General features: G+C 43.1%; 2 protein-coding genes across 2 annotated transcripts in view; one reads left to right on the top strand and one right to left on the bottom strand.

Annotated features, from left to right (window-relative positions):
- Nucleotides 1–218: 218 nt before the first annotated feature.
- Nucleotides 219–15,034, bottom strand: LOC122178849 (carbonic anhydrase 13-like). The gene is made up of 7 exons (XM_042869336.1): nt 14,932–15,034; nt 10,536–10,733; nt 7,342–7,460; nt 4,248–4,343; nt 3,907–3,969; nt 3,458–3,613; nt 219–2,152 (listed from the first exon to the last, which is right to left on the bottom strand). Exons 1-7 carry the CDS (start codon nt 14,960–14,962, stop codon nt 2,039–2,041), a joined length of 777 nt encoding a protein of 258 aa, XP_042725270.1. The 5' UTR covers nt 14,963–15,034; the 3' UTR covers nt 219–2,038.
- A 387-nt stretch (nt 15,035–15,421) lies between these two features.
- RBIS (ribosomal biogenesis factor) overlaps nt 15,422–18,067 on the top strand; it is a 2,952-nt gene continuing 306 nt past the window's right edge. The window contains exons 1-2 of the mRNA XM_042869015.1: nt 15,422–15,557; nt 17,280–17,396. Of these exons, the coding sequence (XP_042724949.1) occupies nt 15,432–15,557; nt 17,280–17,396 (243 nt within the window). The 5' untranslated portion in view covers nt 15,422–15,431. The remainder of the gene's footprint in view (nt 15,558–17,279; nt 17,397–18,067) is intronic.

The following is an 18,067-nucleotide window of genomic DNA, read 5'->3' as shown; positions in this document are numbered from 1 at the left end:
TCTAACTTGGTCTTCAACATCTCCAGGGATGGGGCATCCACTACCTCCCTGGGCAACCTCTTCCAGCACTTCACCACCTGATACCTAATACCAGGCTACCCATTGATGGATTTCAGAGGGGGGGGTGACAATATTTCCCAAACTTAGAGCTCCAGTAATAAAACTGCAGATTGCTCTGTAAAACGTTCATCACTTTGATAGAAAATACAAGACACAGACATAAATCAATTTTTTATTTTGATAAAATCCTCATAAATATCAAAGCACTGGATCAACTCCACTATTTTCAATACATAAAAACATGTACAAGTTTTGTTTCTGACATGAAGCCTTACTGCTTTCTCATCTCGGCAAGAAAGTTGTATAAGTTTCATGTGATTTGTTAACATTTTGTTCATATTCTGCAGCTACTTACATGATCAGAAAATATATCAGATCCAACACTAAATCTAACAAAGGGTACGAAAGCACACAACACACTCTCATTCTCTCCGCACACACCTTGCAGACATCCTCACTCAGAAAGAAGCAGACTGATGTCTTTTCAGCTGCATTCTTCTTCCTATGTCAGAAAACAAAAAGTGCCGGCAGGTTTTTCCTCTTTGGTTACTATTTGTACCTGCTGCTGCCAAATGCCTTATAGTAATCCTACTACTTGTGTTCATTCCTTTAGAATACAATCAGAAGGCATTGAGAGGCCTTGCAGCAGTAGCACCTATATTCTGGGGAGAAGATAAAAAAAAATAGTAAAATACACCTGTCTCAAACTAAGCTAAAGTATCTATGACTCTATGTCTATTTTATTCAGTTAAAGAAGGCATATAAAAACAATCCTGTTTGTGATTTCCCTCATATTTGCCCATTTAAGATAAAAAGACCTGATGAGGTAAGAGGCACAGTATATGAAACCTATGAAAAAACAAACTGATAGAGAGTAGTTGTGGAAGATGAGGTCAGAGGTACTACAGAGGCAATTGCTGCTCATGAAATCTTTAGCTGCCTCTCCAGTACTGCTGGTTTTCACTATCTAGTTCTCACAGTTTTAGGGTAATCTACCTATACAAGCTATATGCTATGGCAAATTTGTTATTATTGAAAATAAGAAAAATTAAATTGGCTTAAAACAAACAATGAGATTCAAATAATTTTTTTTAAAAAAAAGCTCCTGAGAGTAACACAGGCTCAGGTCAGTTCACTGAAAACAGGCATTTCAAGACATTGCTACCATGAACTGATCTTTTATTGGATATTGATTTGATTCTGATTTCTTTGGCTTAAGGGCTATCTTTGGTATCTGAATACAAGTGCAGTGACTCAAGTTTATCTGCAACAGGAGAGCTTCAACATGCACCTAGGAGATATTCCGTTCCTGAGCAATGCTGTGTGGATTATACGAACCAGTCTAAAGCAAGGGCTGTCTCTGCCTCTTGAAGACTATTTTATGTGGTAGGATTCTGATGCTACATGGACATGGTATTCCATCCTTATTGTTCATCAGATGCAACAGACTGGATTTAGGCATGAACTCACAGATCTCTTTGTGACTGCGCAGTTTTCAAGGTGCGGGACAATTTCATCACCTCTACAGCAGAACTCAGGAATCCCTAATCCACCTGATGTGATCCAACATATACAGAATCTTTACTAAGTTCAATGGTACGTTAAAGACCAGAAGAATAATTTCAGAACATCCTGTACTGCCATTAATACCAGGGATCCTGTGCAGTAATTTGATGACCATTTCTGGAAAACTCCTTCACCGCACCAAATCCTTCTGATAACACTCTGTGCATGTAACACAAACATCTCAATGCTCCCACAGCAGCGCACACAAACACATTGACCTGTTAACATCAGTGATGGAACTGCCAAAGCTCAGGACGTTTCTGTCTGGGAGAAATGACTGCATAGTTAACCAGTAATTAAACACCTGTTTGTTAGAACAACTCACCAAAAAATAAAAATAAAATCACAAAGTATATTAGCAACGACAATTGGGCCTTCGGTGTCAGAGGTGGCCTGTTGTTGCTTTACATCTTTAATTCCTTCTGACTTCTCGGCCCTTCAGGGGCTGTGGAGGGCGGTAGTTCCGCAGCAGGCAGCAGGCCACCTCGTCCTCAGCTGTGCTCAGGAGGCTGCGGAATTGGGCGAGCTGCAATCGAGAGACACAGAGCGTTCAGCAGGAAACCCTCGCACTCACACTAATGAAAAACCACGTGGTAAATACTGAATATCTAATTCAGATCTGAAGTTTCATACTTGGCCTAATTTCTAATATTTCCAACATTTCTTATTTCTATGTACCAACTTACTTCCTTTCTAGGTTACCAAGTGTAGGATCGTACAAAAGTCATCTCATCTTCATATTACATTGAGTTGTAGAGCACTTGGTACCTTAATTTCATTAAGAGCAAAAAATGCCAGTGCTATCTTTTTTTACTCCACTCCACAGCTAATATTTTTAATATTTATAGTACTTATAATACTTATAAGTGGGCAGTAAACTGTATAGTCCCCAAAACAGTCCCATTTGAGAAGTAAAATTGGTCAAACAGTATCAGTCATGATATGAACTGCATTTTTAACTTTGTGTGTGCTTATATTTATCTGAAACAGCATATTTGTACTTTAATATATAAGATTGCAAATACATATGGAGTGCGAAATATTAAAGAATCACTGTATTTTGCATCCTTTCCAATGCTTCATCCTCTGAATCTGTTACACATGGGTGTTTCCATACGTCTCACATTTTAGGATATATTAACTATAAATTAGCCCAGGTGCTTTTTGACCTGAACAATGGATTGTCTTTGGGAAATTCATATCTTAATGCAAATTTTCAGTCCTAGATTGTGTTGCAATGATTCCTGCAAGAACGCACTTGAAGGAGTGAGGAGATAGAGATGAGAAAAATAGAAGCACAGAGAGAATACACAATTCAGAATCAGTTAAAAACAGAATTTGAGGTCACTTAAGAAACATCCCATTCTGTGAACTATTCTAAGGCCTTGTGCAAAGACTGTAGCCATCACTTCTGCTGAGCATGTGGCCCAGTGTATCAAATCTTACTGAAGTATTTGAAGTACACCAGCCATGAATTAGACAAATGCTTTGGTGTAAAGATCTTGAGATTTACAGTATTAATAACATATCATAAGTGACGTACTTACAAACTTCCAGTATTGATCTGATTCACTTTGGTCTCTCTGCTGTAAAAAAATTCTACATACCAAATGATCAGCCCACTGGGTGTCACTGTTGCAACGTGAATATATAGTGTGAAGCTTAATTTAATGCCATGGAAGTAGACTAATTTTTTTGTATATATATATATTGTTTAATTTCATGAGGCATGCAGTGTCAGAGTCTGCAAAAATTTATCCTTTTCGGCGGCATTTACCACTGAAGCCTTACAAAAGCCTTATTTCTACAGTAGGGAAAAATCAAGATATACCTGTTCGGAACAAACATTTATGGGCTCTCTCAGGACAATCCAGATGACACTTTCAAGAAGAGGTGGAACAGTGAGAGAGCCAAAGTAAGTCCAGTAGTCCAGGGATTTGGGAAGCAGGCAACTAGGATCAAAGTTGGTGAATAATGCTCTCTTACCCTGAAAATTAAAAAGAAGTACGTTGTGGTCATAAGAAATAAAAAGAAATTGCTTCTTACAAGTGCATTGGTGCTTTATATCTATTAAATTATTCATCTATTTACATGCAGTATTATTTAAAAGCAAATTATGTCAAAGGAGGCAAGGCTTGTTCCATCACGACACAGGCTGGCAGCATCCTGGACATGCACAGCAGGGACCATGAAGGTAAGAGGAGTAGCAGCCAGGTTACCAGAAACAAAACAATGAAAGCAGCCACTGATATCTGGAGTCTTTTAGAAATATTTGTTCACCTTGATTCTGATGGTGTCCAGGCGGTCGGTGATCTTCTTCAGCTGAGGGTTGCATTCACCAATCTATTAAACAAGAGAAAGAAAAATGCAATAGTTGTGCTCTGGAGAAAATATGTCAAAAAAGATAAAAATCAGAAAGCAAACACATACTGAATCTGCTTCATACAGCTTTTGTTAGGTGACAGTAAGTGACTTACATGTGCTAAGAAAGACGGTGAAACTTCCTGAGTCATTATAACGTGAAATGGAAAGTGAGAGCTCTTGTAGCACAAGCATCACTTTTACACCATCACTGTTAATAACTTTGGGCTCATAATGCAGATTTTTTGGCGGGGGCTTACCTTCAGAAACACAGCCATGACTGCCAATCCATCTGACTGACGAGCTGCCTCAACAAAACTGGAATATTTTTCAGCATTCCAGTGAACTACATGAAGCTGAAAAGCAAAAGGCACAGACAGCATCAACTCTTGCTGAACTGGAAGAGTCACAAATTAATACTAGAAATTTACTGGTAACATTATTCTACTTCACTTATTTGCATTCAAAGACACTTTTCTCACCACAGTATTTATTGAAATTGCCAAACACACAGCTCTCACAAATTGCAGCAAGCATTGCCAGTGGCTGGCATTACCTAGCAGCAATCAGCATAGTACAGTGCCTAGCAAACCACTCCCAAGTCCCAGATTTCGAGGCTAAGACAAGATATCCCCTGGTTATGTAACTAAAGCTAAAGCTTTGGGTATAGCTGATTTTAATGAGTGATTGAAAATCATGGGGATGTCATTAGTTCTTTGTTTCTTTTTTTCCTAATCAAGCTTTCAGTAAATCAGCTGCAAGCAGAAAATGGGCAGAGGAACATGTTAAACTTGCAGTAACCTCTTATCCCCTGTTAAGTTCAAGCTGAATATCAAAACTTCATCTTTGATGCATTCCAAAGGTCATTTTCTATGATTACTAGTATTAGGAACTTAAAAGTAGCTTGATTATCTCAGGTTTGAGCATTTGAATTTCCAACAGGTACTATTCTGCAACTGTCTTATGGTAGTTGCTTAAGAACTTGAAGACACCCACAAGGGTGAGGACTCCTTGCTATCTGCCTCCTGAAGACAGGAAAAGCCCCCGTACCACTTCAGTTCCTCCTGCTAAGCCAGGATCTCTAAATCCTGCCCAGGCTTAGCAGTGGGAGCTCCTGGTTCCCCAGAACACCCACACTGAGCAAAGGTCTGACTGCCAAACTGCAGAGAGAACACATACTGCACTCAGGACCAAGTACCTCACAAATGTTAATTCCTCCCACAGATCCTCAGTGGATTACTGCATCTTATCTGCCACAATTTTCAGATAAGAGAGGCTCAGAAGCAGGGCAGGGAATTGCCTTTTCTAAAATTGGTGAGCATCTTCTTAGATTTTGCACTTGACTCCATAGGAGTGCTGAAAAACAGCCTCACTGAATGACTTAAACAGGGGTGAGCTCCTGAAAAGGGGGCATCTCTTTGAAATGTTAAGATCTCCAGTACAAGAACAGTTTGGGAAAGCTGGAACTCACTTTAAAGGATTTATATGAGAAGCAGCACAATAACAATTTCAACATAGTTGAAATACAGATCTAGTGAAGTGAAGACTTTGACTCCACACCTCACTAATTGCCTAGCCTCTATGAGCTTCAATCTTCTGTATCTGTAATACAGAGCTGTTACTAGTTGTTACAGGATATAATTAACATTTGCTGAGTACTTGGGTTCTAAATGGCTGAAACATAACCTTCAGCAAGTAAGGAATTCTACTGAAATCAATAATAACACACATGCTCACGATGAAAGATTTGCTGGCTCACAGTTTCAGAATCCTTGAAGGAAAGTTGCTTACAAGTGCTATTAATTAAACGAAGTGGAGAACAGAGTCCATCAAACCACTCTGAGGTGAACAAGTATCCTGGAGCTCATTGTGCCTGCACCACTCATGATTAGAAGTTCAAAGCAGCTACGTCGAACAATTTTTAAACAATTACATTTTTACATACACAAAAAGGAAACAGAAACTCTCAGTCGGAATTGACTTTTATTGTGGATTTTAAAAAAGAAAAAAAACAACAAAGAACAAAAAGCAAAATTCTCATAACTAAATAAGACTCCATCAGAATTTTGCCAGAAGAACCCCAAACCAACCCCCAAAAAATCAAAACTCCCAAACAAACAGTGCTGGGAAACACTTTTGGTACAGCCCCCGTCTCAAAGGCTTGTGACTTCTCTTTTAAGGAATATATACCGTCTTACCACCACTGTGTCATTGCAGCTTGTGAGGAGACCTTGATCTGACCATATGTTGCCACAAAGAATGGAGTTGTGGATGTCTTCTGCTTTCCTGTAGAGTTAGGGGGCTGAGCCTTCCACTCTTTTTTACCTGTACACTACTTCTTTCTTCAACACAGTTGATGCTTTTTCTTGAAATCTTTCACATCTTCCTCATGGACATGAGCACTGAAATCATCTTCATTTCTCCTTTTGATGTATTTTCTTTTGAGTAAGCAGTGCTCAGAAGCCTTGGTCTGAATTCTGGGTTTCTTATCTCATAGCCAAAATGACATCTAGAGAGCTTCTTGTGGAGGGTTACCCAACCAACAGGCAACGGAAAGCTTTTTAGACTGGCTAGAAATTCAGATATTTTCTCCTTCCATTTGGTTTCTTAGATGGGATACACATTTATATTTTCTCAGCTAGAAATTTTGTTTTGGCACTGAATGGTTTTAAAGCACCTCTATTAATTCTTTATATTCCATCCCACCTGGTTCCTGTGGAAAACATAAGCCTTTAAACACTGCAAATGTCATTTTTCCCCATTAGTGTTAGAAAAATGATTTTTTTTTTCTGACCACTGTCTCTTAAAGCATTTCCAGCAATATCTGATAACAGCACCGTGCATACATTTCAACATTTTTTTCTTCTTTAGTATTACAAGACTTTTATTTTTCCACTAGCATTTATACAGTTTACTTCTTTTCAACCCCAGAAAACTCTTCACTCTCTGAACTATTGCTGATATAGATCTCAGTCTCATCAAAACACTCCACATTACTTCCATTTGCAAAGAGGAATCAGTCACTGTTGGACTGAGCACTCTCTATGGTGGATTACTCCAACAGATCGAAGAAGACAGAGCAGGAGAGGGCTCTCCATGCCAGAGCAACCAGTGCACCTGTCCCCTGTGACAATGCCAGGCCAGAGCTGCCTGACATAGACCTTAGGGTGCAGTTCTCAATCAAACAGCTTCTCCTTTTAGAATGGATCAAGCACGAAACACTTCAGGAAGACTGCTTGTCTTTTGATATAATGAAGGGAGAAGGAAAAGTGGGAGTTGAGGGGCAAAATTATTCTCAAAATGGAATGCTAGTCACAGGTTCAGAGGAACAAATGATTCTGCGCCAAGCCTTACCTCTGCTGCATACTTCATCCCATCCACAGCGTGCTCAGAGCCAGCCTCGTCGTTGGAACCCCAGTGGAAGTGGATCTGGCGCAGCCTGTAGGTCCCACAGAGCGGCCCCCCGGTCAGCACTACAAACCCAAACACAGGAGAGGGCTTAAGTGAAGGAACTGGAGCTCTTGAGGCTATTGGTGTGAGTTTAAACTTGCTTAAACTTAAAGATTCAGTTTCTGGGCATTATGCTACTTCTTCTCAAAAGCTTTTGTATGGGTTCTCTTTTCTTTGATGTGTTATAAAGGAATCCTTGTTTGTCCAAAATGTGACTATCAAAACTGTGTTGATGTACAGATTAGTGGGTTACGGCCCACTGAAGGGTTACCACCAGGTTATCACCAGGTGTGTCTTGCTAGGGCTCTGGTATTTCTCAGAAGATGGAAAAATGGAGAAGTGTTTCTGTTTGGCAAGTAGTGTCCTGTCTTGAATGTATTTGAAAGAATAACTGAGAAATTAAGCATAAAATAGATTTTATGAGTAAAGGGGAGGATCAGAAAAATAAAATATGAATAGATTTTTTTCTCCTGTTTGAAGTTCAGAGGAAAGTAGGTGGATCATAAAAAAATTTCAAGGCTCTTTCCTTCTTTTGCAGCCAGATCCAATTACAGCTGACAGAAGTCTGAGAAACTGGAAGGAGCAGATGCTAACACAACTAGATACACATTGTACAAGTGCACTATTACTGACATTTAATTTGCCATTTCGTTCAGCTGAACACCAATATGGATGGACTTCCACTGTTTACCTTCTGTAAAGCATTCGTGTTTTTCTGAGCAGTTGGGTGGACCCAAGTCTGCACAGACACTTGAACACAAATCACATTCAAAAAAACTCTTTACTCACTGCAGAGCAAATCACTCCACTCTCTCTCTCTGCTCCATCCATGTTTCCTTGGAGGGTATGGGGATTGGTCTGAGATGTTTTACTGGCTCATTGTAGAGATTTTAAAAACACAAGATGGAAGCTTCAAGGAGATATTTTTTAAATTAAGAGCACTGGGAAGGACAACAGCCACTTATTTCTTTTTCCAGTTTTAATCCAAAAGATAAACCTTGTCGGGGGTAAAATGCCACCAGGTAATTGTAAGAGAAGAATTTATTAGCTTGCCTATATGCTAACACAAGTAGCCTGGAGAGTGGGAAGGAACTGGAACTGTTTATCTGTGGGCAAAAATGTTTGTTCTTAAAACTTCAACTCAAGAACTTACTTTTACAGAGCCTATAAACCTAGTGACCAAAGGGGATGAGGGTAGTGGCACTGCTAAAACAAATTCCTTCTTTTGAGGACTGAGAACTTGTTGGCAAACAAACCTGAAAATGTGTAAAGATCAGTGTTATACTGGCGGAGGAAAAACAACTGCACAGAAATGCATCAACATTCGATTAAATACTTCCGAAAAACGTGGAAAATGGCCTGATGATGTATTTGTGTCACATCATACAGTGATGGCAAAAATCTTCCATTCAAACAGCCACAAAGCAAAAAATTACTCAGAATTCAATACTTTTTTCTGATCAACGATCTGAAAGAAAACAAAAACATTACTACTGATGGTTTATCAGTAACAAATACCAGGTAAAATAGTGAAAAAGTCAGTTTACAGATGCAGAAAGATCTGAATTTTTTATAAGCAATGTGTGAAAATGGCTGAAATGTAAAGCTGCACATGTATGACTGAAGAATGTATTTCATACATAGAAGACAGAATTCTGAAAGTGACTGAGGATTAAGCTTGTGAATTATCTAATCAACAGCTGCCAGTGCTTTGTTGTATCCTTGGATTTATGGCCTGAGGAAAGCAGTAGGAAGAGAATCATATTACCCCTGCCTTCCCACCAGTGTAAGCCTGCAGAAATATGTGTTGAGGTCTTATCACTTCACGGGTAAAGTTAAAAAGTGAAAGAGGCTACTGGTGTACTTCTTTTTTAATTTATTACTTAAAGAAAAGAAATTTAAACACTGAGCTGTTCTGACTCACACCAGAAATAATTTGTGATCTTGACTTTTTAACCATGAGAGTAATCAACAACTAGAACAACCAAGGGCAGTGGAAGATTTGCTGTCACTGGAAATTTTGAAGGCAGATGATTGAATGTTTTTGTAAGAGATGTGCTTTAATTCACCCACACCTACTAGACCTGAAGAAGAGATTAATCCAGGGAAGTCTGGTGGCCTCTGACACACAAGGCCAGACCAGATCTCTGCCAGCCAGCTGGTGGCTTTCAGGCAATATCCGGTGTTACACAGACTGACAGAAGATTTCAGTCAGACTAAGACTGTTCAGGAAACCAAGCAGGATGTTGCTTCCACCTCTGTCTGTCACTGTTGCCACTATCAGCCAACAAGTCCTCGTACTGAGGGACAAGATGATCACTTATTAGTCCCCCTCTGGCTTTCATCCTCAGCTAAGCCTCACACATCCACATGAGGATTTTACTGCTTCAAGAAACTACAATCCTACAGTTTCAGAGGAGGGGTGGTAGCAAGTCTGCCATCCAAGAAAAGCCTCTAATGATGCAGGTATTAACATTACAAAGACTGCACTAAATCAGAGAACTTCTAAATAAGAATTATTGCTGGCAAAAAGGGAAACTATACAGCCCTGTAAAAGACCAGAACAATGACACTTTTCAGAGAAGAAAGGAGATCCCTTGGGATGTTTTTCACTTGTTCTGCGTTGGTTCTTTCCTAACATAAGAAGTCCAAGCATGGGTCATAAAAAGGAAAAGGATGTACAGTCAAACCTGCAACTAAAATCAGGTACGAGATTTGAGTAATTTGGTTGGAATAAACCTGTAATGAGACTCAAAGGATTAATCCACAGTGAAAGAGTAGGATCTGCAAAATTTTTCACAATTATGGTTCAAACTGGGCTGCTGGCACTATCGAGTTGGTTGGGGCACATCAACTTCTATTGCAAAGAAAATATGCAAAGAAGGAATCCTAGTGCTTCCCAAGAAACACAATCTAAAACTCCTCTGGGAATATGACTCCACATCCCAACAGGCTGAAAGACAGGGGAATGGGAATCTCACCCAGAGGAGCAGAGCCTTACTGGTTTGAGGAGGTCACATCTGGCTGAGAGATACGGCCAGACTGCGCTCCATTCAGGAAATGGGGGAAGAAAACAATGCAATAGGAAAGGAACAAACCTGATTTGTTCACAGTGTCATCAAACTCAACGCTGGTGGAGTGCCCGTTGTTCAGGATGATTTTAGCAGAAGCTGGATCATAATTGGGATTTAGAGGACGGAGAGAGGGGTCATACTTGGTTTCCTCAGTTTTGATGTCAATTGGTGACTGCCGATCTCCATTAGCGACAGGAAAAACCTCCTTCCAGTGGGCAGGCCCTGTGAAGTATTGGAGAAGCTTCATAAGCCAAAAGAATGATAAGCCTGAATTTTTCTTGCTTGCGTTATTTTAAATTCCAAATGAGTTCAACAGAAAAACCCAGATCAAAATATTCAGTTACTTTTGTTGCTCTGTGTCACAACAGCAGCTCTTGGGATCCGTTCACATACCTTGCTTAATGTCTGCAGGAATGGGGTTCCACCACCTCCTTGGGCAAACCTGTTCCAGTGCTTCACCACCCTTATTGTAAAAAACTTCTTTCTTATATCCAATCCAAATTTTCCCTCTTTTAGTTTGAAACCATTTCCCCTTGTCCTATCACAATAGACTCTGCTAACAAGTCTGTTCCCTTCTTTCTTATAACCCCCTTCTAGATACTGAAAGGCCATGTGCAGTGCTAATGATCTATCAGTATTATAAAGAGCATAGCACTTGTTTTTTCCTTGAGGCTTAGCATGGGTGAGAAGCATAATAATTCACTTAACTAAGAAAAAACAGATATTACAGAAACTTAAATACAAGCACCAGAAACTCAGCTTGTAAATCTGTACAACCAGAAATCATTAATCCCTATATGAAAGGTAACTGATCTCATCCCAAAAATCAATCCAATTTTGAATCTCTCTGTACGTCTCAGTACTTCAATAAACAAAATGGCAAAGAAAAGCTTAGGTTGTAGTACACTATGATTAATAGCCTCACATCAAAAGGAGTCAGATAGTTTTCTGTCCTGGATTTCAACAGTAGTGAACATAGCTCAGAAATCTGCAGGTGCTGGGATAGTCCCGGCATGCAGCAGTGAATTGGGAAGCAGAGCTGGCTCCCACCTGGGCTCACTGCCCCGAGCAGGGGATGTGAGAGCTGAGGGGTCTCTTGCACAGAGCAGCCAAGGCTTAGGCTTCAAGAAGAACAAAGGCCTTTGGTCTTGACTTTGTTACAAAGTAATTGCTAATGACTTAATTAACCCATTAGGCAAAACACTGCTCATTTGAAATACAAAGCTGTGTAAACTTAATTCTTCTCATTTCACAAATGGTGGTCAAAACCATTCAATATGTTGATTTACTACAGTTTAGCAAACAATATAGTTTTAGTTGTGCTTGGATGCTAGTACCTTGCAGTTAGACATGCACTGCACAGTTCTAGTCACTGAAGAAGCATTTACTCTATGAGTCATACCTGGTGCTTCATTTTAGGATGCTTAGGAAAAGCATATTGCTACTTAATTTTAATACTTAGGATATACTGAAGTAAAATATATTTAACTACTTGGACTTGCTGCTCTATCTCAGCAATAACTATAGGTACTGTACAGTAAATAATGAGTGATTTGCATTCATAAATAATAAACACGGGACAAAAAGAAGACCTAGGTATGTGACTCTAACATTAGACAATTATTCAGCAATAAACTTTTCATTTAGTCATCAACAAGTCATTGCACCTGCCTTGGTGTTTGTCCTTGGCTCGGATGACCAAAGCCACATTTTCACCTGCCAGTAACACAAGATTGCCAGAAATCTGTCCTTACATATGCAGGAAAGTGAAAAGAGATTTACACTTCTTTTATATCACCTTGTTTTATTGAGCGATATTCCTTACTAGAACATCTACAGCAATCCTACTGCAATCCAACTCCTGTAACACTGGGAAAACTGGCTCAGCTCATTTCTACTGACCCCATCCCAAAGCAAGCATTTTGTATGACTGCAGGAAAATATGTCATTGTATCTGTAAGTCCACAGACACGACACTCAAATGCATGTCATACAACCAGACTTAAACCAGTGGGAACTTCAGCACTGAAATTTCATCTAAATTCAGACCTGGATTACATGTCTCCATTTCAATATGATGGCAGACACATTCTGGGACATTGTTTGGTTGCAGTGAGCCTCTATACTTGCATAAATATACCATATGTACAGGTGAAAACACAAAATGCTTGCAAGTCATCCAGTTACATATTCATTTCCTATAATATTAGCTCTACTTAAAACAATTGAAAATACATAATGGGCAAAATTAATAACGGGCAAAATGCAGTGCTGTTTTTTTACTACAGATATCAAAACTATCACATCCCTTTTTCTTTACAGAACACCTCAGTGTAAGGGTTGGAAGAGACGCAGTGACATGTCTGCAAAAAAGCACAGTATATATAATACTTTCCACATAATTAATTCCACATCAAGCAAGGTGTAAACTTAAGGCAGTGGATTCTCACTTGGTGTCCTAACTAAAGTGGGAATTTCTGCCCTGCACTGCAGCCAGTGCCCAAGATCTCAGCGTTATGCCTCTGTGTAAGCACTGCTAGAACCATGAGGTAAGGAGAACGGCAAGGAAACAAAGGCCAAGGTTTGCATGGAAATAAAATAGTGCCTCTTAGCATTTCAGAAATATGTGCATCAAAGCAGTGAGGAAGGTTTCATTCTCTGCATACCAGTCAGCCTTGTACGTAGATACACTGTAAACGCAGACAGGGATCTGTAATATTTGATGGTTTATGCACAAAGTGATTTAAGCAGCACTTATTGCTAAGGGGCAAACGAGTTTTTCCCCAGTTAAAAAAGAAACAGGGCTTTTATCCCTGCAAGTAACAAATGCTGAGGTCAGAGTGAATGCAGACAGTTCCCCCACTCTTCAGGAAGTCAACTTTAATATACAACTGCATCCAATTTAATTAACTTCACTCTGCTGCTACCTCCCGAGTAGCAAAAGCAGATCTCAGTTTTAGAGAAGCTATTCAGGGCCATGCAGGCAAAAAATATGGTGCAAAAGGCACAGCAATCTCATGCTTCCACTGTTCAGTTGAACAACTGGCAAAACTAATGCAAGAAATACATGGAAAGAGTTGAGAAATAGAGCTGATGCTAGGGAAGGGCAGTCAGGTGTAGGACACCCAACCTCTCTCCTTTATTCTCTTGTGGGTTTGAGGGGCAGGCGATGGGATGCTGGGATACAGCCCACCTCACAGTGGCCAGGAGCTGAAAAAGAGTGGGGAGCCAAACTCCACCCAAACATGTTATCAGCCAGTAAACAGGGCTTGGGGGAGAAAGGGGCCTCAGGAGGGTCCAGGACCAGCCCGATAGAAATTCTGGTGCCCTCCCCTTCCTAGAAGCCAGAAGGAGGGCCAGGATAAGAGAGGGACAGGGACTGCTTATCTGTGCCCTGCAAGTTAAGTTTGCAGCATCCTTGGAAAACACAGGGAGAAACACATGAAAAAAACAAGAGTCATCAGCTTCTAATGGGGATGGGGAGAGCACACAGCAGCAGACAGCACTCAATTGCTGTGGCACTGTAGCTGTCCACTGCCACCCAGTTCTTTGGGAATGGCGCATCCACTCCAGCGGAGAGGGAACAAAAACACCACAAAGGGAAGCTCTGAGCAGTACCACTGCTGTGTGCACTAGCACATAGAATCAGATTTACAAAACACCCCGAGTTGGACGGAAGCCACAAGGATCACTGAGTACAACGCCCGGTTCCACACAGAACCATCCGAAAAGGTCTGAGAGCAGTGTCCAAATGCTCCCTGAACTTCGGCACTCAGGCCATGCCCACTGCCCTGGGCAGCCTGTTCCATGCCCACCACCCTCTGGTATAGAACTTGTCCCTAACCCCCACCCATGGAGTCATGGCAGCTCCATGCCATAAATTCATGTCAATATATATTTCTTGTTTTTGCTGTCACAGTGCCTTATTGCCCTGTGCACTAACACGATACAAGCTGTGCTATTTGTGTGTTTCCAGCCGGGTCCAGGAGCTCTCCCATTCCCATCTGCATGCACTGGAGCACACAGCACAAGAGCAGCGTCTGCACGAGTTACGGATCAAAGCAGAGCAGCGGCATTGAGCTTTCCGCTGGGAGCACCTCGGCGATTCCAAGATCGCTGAGATGAAGGGAAGCACGAAACATCCCAGACCCCAAAGCATCTCCCCGTGGGAGTGAAACGACAAACCCCGATCGCGGCATCGCGCAGCAGAACGGGACACGGCCGGAGCTAGAGACAGCGCCGGCAACGCCCGCACCGCGATGCAACACAGGGAACCCCGCACAGGGACGCGCCTGGATCGCGCCGCGGGGACAGGAGCAGAGCCGGATTCGCAGCTCCGCGCCTCGCCGGGCCGCCCCTTCCCCGGGCAGCTCCGGACAGCTCCGACAGCAGCCTCCGTCCCCGGCCCCGACGCCCGTACCGTTGTGCTCGTCGTATCCCCAGTGCAGCATGGCTCCGGCTTCGGGACGCGACGCGACGCGATGGGACGAGAAGCGAGACGCGAGAAGCGGCCCCGCCGGCCCCTCCGCCCGCTTTGAAGGCGCCGTGCGGCGACGCCCCGCCGCGATAAGCGGCCCGCCCGGCCCGGCCCTGCCCCGCGGCGCGGCCCCTCGGGGCCACCCCAACCCCCACAGCCCGGCGGGGCGGCTCCCAGTGCCCCATCGCCCGGCGGCCCCCGGCGGGATGCGGCCCCGCGCAGCACACACGGAAACGCTTCTGTGTGTTCCAGCTGCGTGCCGAGGGGCTGCCGCCGTGCGCTGCTTCTCCCCCCGCCCGGCCCGGCGCCGCCGCCCGTCCTCAACATCGCACGCGCTGCGAACGGCGGCCCCGCGGAGGGGAATCCCGGGCCGGTGACGTCAGGGCTTCCCCCGGCGCTCAGTCGTGACGTCAGGCGCGCGCCGGCTGCTCGCGGCGGCGGCCATGGGGAAGAGCCGGGCGCGGAAGGCGGCGAAGTCGGCCAACGTTTTCGCTATCGCCCGCGGCGCTGCCGCCGGGAAGGCCCGCGGGAAGGGCCGGGCGCGGCCCGTCACCTCCGGGCTGAGAAAGGTGAGCGGGAGCCGGCGGGGCTGAGCCGCTCCGCGGTTTCCCCGGGGCTGCGGGTTTGCGCGTGCTGAGGTCGCGGCCGCGGTTCTCCTGGGCTGCATCAAAAGCCGCGCGAGCAGCGGGGCGAGGTGCGCTGCGGACTGCGCTGCGATGGGAGAGCGGCCGGAGTGCTGCGTCCGGGCGGGGAGAGCTCGGCGCAGGAGAGGTGGGCCTGCTAGAGCGTGTCCGGAGGGCCGCAGAAATTATCCACGGAGGGAACATCTCTTCTGTAAGGACAGGCTGAGAGAGCTGGCGCTGCTCAGCCTGGAGAAGAGAAGGCTGTGAGGTGACCTGAGAGCGGCCTGTCAGTATCTAAAGGGGAGCTACAGGAAAGAAGGGGACAGACTCTTTAGCGGGTCTGTAGTGGTAGGACAAGAGGAAATGGGTTCCACCTAAAAGAGAGGAGATTTAGACTAGATATAAGGAAAACTTTTTACAACGAGGGAATTGAGGCGCTGCCCCTCACTGCACACCACTTGGCCTGCTATGCAGAAGGAAGTGGCAGCTCCTAAAAAAGGCCCTTTGAGATCTTATTCTGCAAGAGAAAGCCACCTGACAGGTTAATCTGGCTGACAGACAGGAACACAACAAACTGTGGAAATAAACAGGGAGCCACGAAACAATTTCACGTTGCTGGCGTGAAATCTGCACTTAGTCTAAAGGGCTCTGTATAATAAAAGGAGGAACAGGCTTAAAAGCATCTTCGTGAGAACTCAGCAGCTTATTAGGAGTAAAATTTTATTCTGTGTGTTTGAAGCTGTATTCTTTAATTCATTAAGCCTTTGGGGATTTACGTATCTTTAAGTAGTACTGTAAAAATGCTCAAAAAAATGTGTTTAAATGGGTTTGTTCCTCAGTGAGACTCCATAGTAACTATTCAAACAGCTTTTGATGCAGACACACATCCCAGCTGCAGAGCCTCGTTCCGCAGAGCAGTTCCTGCCTGAGTGCAAAGGGTATTTGGAACACAAACTGACACTTTCGGCACTGCTGAAGCTGGGAGCTGCCAACAGGCTCTCATGGAAAAGAGAAGGCCTAAGCAAATTGAATTGCCCACAGCCCCATATACTCTAATTTGAGCAAGGAGCTGAACCTGTATTTCTTGAGTCAACCTATAGTTTATTATCAATTATCCTCTAATCTAAATAGATTGTTTTATTGGCCTCGTGCCCCCACTTTCTTACTGCTGGTCCTCCTGGCTGCTGTCTCAGGAATGAATGGAATTATTGTTAATGTCTGAAATTACAGCAGCTTTGAAGGCAAAAGGCATAAATATGTCTAACAGTGCACAGTTTGCTTCTGCCTATGTAAATTGCTGAGATGTGAATGAAAGCCTTTGGAATAGCAGGAGACAGCCTGCAGTTTGGGATGTGTGGCATGCTTCTGGACCAGGTGCAGTGTGAAGTGCTGTTGTATGGCCAAGATCCTGCCCAGAGTGCGGTGGGTTGGTGTGAGCTCCTTTCCCAACACAGCAAGTCTGACAACTTTCATAATTCTGTATTTATTCCAACATTTGTACATGACTCAGCAATATAACTGACAACCGAAATTCTAGTATAAAAACATTCCTACTGTAATGTTGTAAGATATGCATATAACATTAGCTAGTTAACAGTTGTACAAAAATGATGCCAGTGCAATTTCAGTTTAGAACACCAATGTGGGCTGTTTTTTTTCTCCCTGCAGATAAACATTGCAAACGCTGACAAAGTGAGCAAGATAAATAAAGCTTTTGCTGAAATTCAGAAAGAAGTACGGCAACTATCGAAAGGTACTGCAGCAGAACCTCCAAAGAACCAGCAGGTAATTTCTCTTTGTGAGAATCTGAGGAGGAAAGTGAAAGGGATGTACATTTTTAAAGCATTATATTCTGACACAAAGGCTGCAGGCAATTCTTGTAGTGGTTTTAAAATGACAAAGCCAGCTTTATTAACTTCAATTGCGGGGTAATGCTGAAATCTGGCTGGCATTGTCAAGTGCCCTATAACTATTATGTTAGGGGGACAAAAGGGCAACGGGATTATACAGGCGAACCCACCCTGGCTGGTGGGGAAGTAGAGGGAGCTGGACAAGACTGAGTACTGTGCCTGGGGTCATCAAGTTTTTGTGTGGCTGGGAGCAACAGAACAACTGCCAAATACCCCAGGGTGAGGCTGAAGAAGAAAGGAAGCACAGGTGATAGTGCTGCTGGTACAGCATGAGGCCAAGCAAGGCTGTAGTTTGCTATTGCGCATGGCTGGGATCTTGGACTGTCCCACTACTTCTGCACTAGTAGGGCTGTACATGACATAACATTCAATGTGACCATTTGGGGTGTAAAGAAATAGTATTTTTCATCTCTGTTTCAAAATTGTGCTGTCCTAAGTATTCCCTGAACTAAAAGGTGTGCCTCTTTCACCTGGGCTATGCACATTACTGATGTGACACTTTGTCATTCACTTGCAGCATAAATCATTTGTCATTCACTTGCAGCA

This window comes from Lagopus leucura, unplaced genomic scaffold (assembly GCF_019238085.1).
Source record: "Lagopus leucura isolate 7727_CA_CO unplaced genomic scaffold, USGS_WTPT01 Super-Scaffold_100002, whole genome shotgun sequence".
Taxonomy (NCBI): Eukaryota; Metazoa; Chordata; class Aves; order Galliformes; family Phasianidae; genus Lagopus; species Lagopus leucura.
Note: the sequence above shows the minus strand (reverse complement) of the source record. Positions and strands in the feature narration are given on the sequence as shown.